This window comes from Etheostoma spectabile, chromosome 17, assembly GCF_008692095.1.
Source record: "Etheostoma spectabile isolate EspeVRDwgs_2016 chromosome 17, UIUC_Espe_1.0, whole genome shotgun sequence".
NCBI classification, from domain to species: Eukaryota; Metazoa; Chordata; class Actinopteri; order Perciformes; family Percidae; genus Etheostoma; species Etheostoma spectabile.
This window is the reverse complement of record NC_045749.1, coordinates 7,046,400-7,049,311: the sequence shown is the minus strand read 5'-3', so window position 1 is coordinate 7,049,311 and position 2,912 is coordinate 7,046,400. Positions and strand designations below refer to the sequence as shown.

Here is a 2,912-nt window from a genome sequence, read left to right as displayed (position 1 = left end):
ACACACACACACACACACACACAAATACCACCATAACATATGCACGGAAACATACAGAATATTCATACTTCACACTCCTCAACAACTTCGAATGTTTTCTATTGTATGAAACACACAAAGAGTCACACTCAACCAGGAGACAGCTGTGACTTGGTAAACTTTGTTTTTTTGGCAGCGTCTGACTGTCGACAGGTTAACACCAGTGGGTGGTAGACAATATGTAGTGTCAGTGATGGAGCAGGAGAAAAGGGTGAGTGTGTTTGGTTTCATGTAAAAGGAAGGTGGAGTTGAGTGGGGGCACGGAGGTAGAGATCCTGCAGAGTGGGGCAACAACACCCACACCCTCGCCCACACTGGCAGAGCAAGGCTGTATGCCAGGAAATTGGGGAGACACACACCAACTGGGCTCCACACTCATGGAGGAAGAGACCCCTGCATCACATCATATACACTTTCAAACATACACACATGTACAGATACTGTTGCATAGGCCGAAGATGGAGTCACTTTTACCTGCAGATTTTATTTGCCAATGTAACATACTTTCTGCATTTGTAATTGAGTTTCACAATTCTAAGGGTAAAAAGTATCAACTATACTATAAATTGCCCTCAAAATTGAAATGGAAAATATGGTACCAATTGCAGAACATCACAAAAAGCCCATCACAGCTTCAGTGAATTAGGGAGTGTTGTCTGACAGCTAATTTATCAAGTTTGTCTACTTCCAAAAAAAAAAAGACAAACTCAGCTGTGCTTGTGCTATTGTAGATTGAACTAAAAAGACTTAATGAGCCCGACTGGTGCATCACTTTGAGTTCCGCTCAGCTTACAGTTTACGACCAAACCGGTAGAATTTTGTCATTTTATCATGGGCTGGATGACGGCGCAGGGGATATGACACATGCTTTTGGTGTGGGAGAACTGGGTTTGACTCCCACTTCAACACAAAACATCAACCAATGTGTCCCTGAGGAAGTCACTTAACCCATAGTTGCTCCAGAGGCGTGCAACCTCTAATATATAGCAACTGTAAATTGCTTTGGATGAAAGCGTCAGCTAAATGACATGTAAGGTTATTATGAATTACCTTGTTGTTAACTTCATCATTCATTCAGGCTGAAACTGATAGGAAATTTCTGTTTTAGCTAGTGCAAGTTATACATGCAGGGCTGTTACTGTCCTTGTGGATCTATAACAAGTTTATTGTTTCCAGTGCGCCATCTAAGAAAAAAGATGGTTTTCAAACAGAGAACAGTTTGATGAGCTGCCACAAAAACCACTGTGTCAACAAAAAAGAAAACAGTTTTCACAAGGTGGACTGATTAGGGACAGATTGTAAAAAACTGCACTTATTTTTTCTATTGTAAAGGCCTGCTGCCAGATTCTGCAAACGGAAAGGAATTAAAAGTTAAAAGCACTTTGGGAACATTTAACTCCAACAAGGCTCCTGTTATGTTAATAATAATAAAAATAATAGAATCTTAAGACGTGTGCCAGTTTTTCATTGAAATAAGTGTAGTGGTTCTTGACTGAGGAACTAACAAATCAAAGTTATAAGTTGTGTAGTTGTGTGTATATAATGCATTATGCATGTTTAGATACCTGTCTTTCATGCGCTGGTGCATGCGGCCGTGTTGGACACACTGTTCCTCCATGTCCGAGCAGCGAGCTCTCAGACTCTTTACTGTCTCTTCTAGGTGCTGCTTCTCCAGGGCCAGCTGCTCCAGCTCTCCTCTGCACACACAGGAAATGCTAGCTGAATAAAATATGAAATAGTGTTTTCCTAAAAATAATTTGTAGTAACACTTTCTAGATCAGACGTCACAAAGTGCTTCACAATACATGACAAACATGATAGAAATGAAATACATAAAAGAGAGTAATAAATAAATAATTAAAACTCAAGAAATGGGAAGTCTAAATAGGTGGGTCTTGAGTCCACAGTCTTCACAGTTCTTGGACCCTATTTAAGGATCTAAGCCAGGGGTCTCAAACTCAACTTACTTGGGGGCCGATGGAAAGTAGAGCTGGGTTTGGGGGCCGCATCAAGTATTCAAAAAAAAAAACTATTCCTCCAAAAAGGGCGTGGAACTGCCGGTGCTTTAAGCCCTAGATCTGATATGGTGGTGCATTTCACAACAACAGACATCACATTGTCAAAATCAGGCATTTGCCGCAAAGGGTACTTAGCTAGCTTGACAACCGTTACGCTGCTGTCAGGAGACTAATACGGTAGCCCATAAGTGACAAGCGCAATGAGAAAAAGTTTCAGAACGCGCGGGCGCTAACACTTAACTTGATTTCAAGTAAGGGGCCACAAAATATCATACGCGGGCCGCAATTGGCCCCCGGGCCGCGAGTTTGAGACCCATGATCTAAGCGCATGGCGTGAAGCACATGGCGCAGGTGCTTGTAGGTCCTGTCCAAATCTACTTTTGCTAGTTTGACGGTAGAAAAAAGGGTCTGTGCGCCTGAGTTCAAAAGGGTTGTACTTTGTGTCTTCATTAATTCATAGGTGTGTTTTGGGCGTAACATGCAGTAAACCAATCAGAGTGTTATCTCCCATTACCTTTAAAAGTCAGGCACGTTTGTACCTTGGCACATAGCTATTATGATGGTGGATTTGCACCGTAACATTTTTATTTGTAATCTTTTGCATGTGTGTGTGTGATGCTGTGCTTCCTTGTGTGTGTAACAAGCATAATGTGTGCGCGCGCTGTGCACGAGCCTAGGCGCATTTTACTAATGCATTTCATGTTAAAATTCAATGAAATGCTGTGTTACTGACTTTAGACCAGGTTTTTGTTGGTCAATGGCGCGATAACGTTCTGCTGCCGCAAGATAGCAATACGCCAAGAATTCACCTGAACACACCTCCCTGTGAGAGCACGCCCATGGGCGCAAAGATGG

At 42.2% G+C, this 2,912-nt stretch overlaps 1 protein-coding gene across 2 annotated transcripts in view; it reads right to left on the bottom strand.

Annotated features, from left to right (window-relative positions):
* sdccag8 (SHH signaling and ciliogenesis regulator sdccag8) overlaps window positions 1–2,912 on the bottom strand; it is a 45,359-nt gene that overhangs the window by 13,741 nt on the left and 28,706 nt on the right. For both annotated transcript variants that reach the window (XM_032540956.1, XM_032540957.1), the window contains exon 16: window positions 1,605–1,736. In XM_032540956.1, coding sequence (XP_032396847.1) covers window positions 1,605–1,736 — 132 coding nt within the window. The remainder of the gene's footprint in view (window positions 1–1,604; window positions 1,737–2,912) is intronic.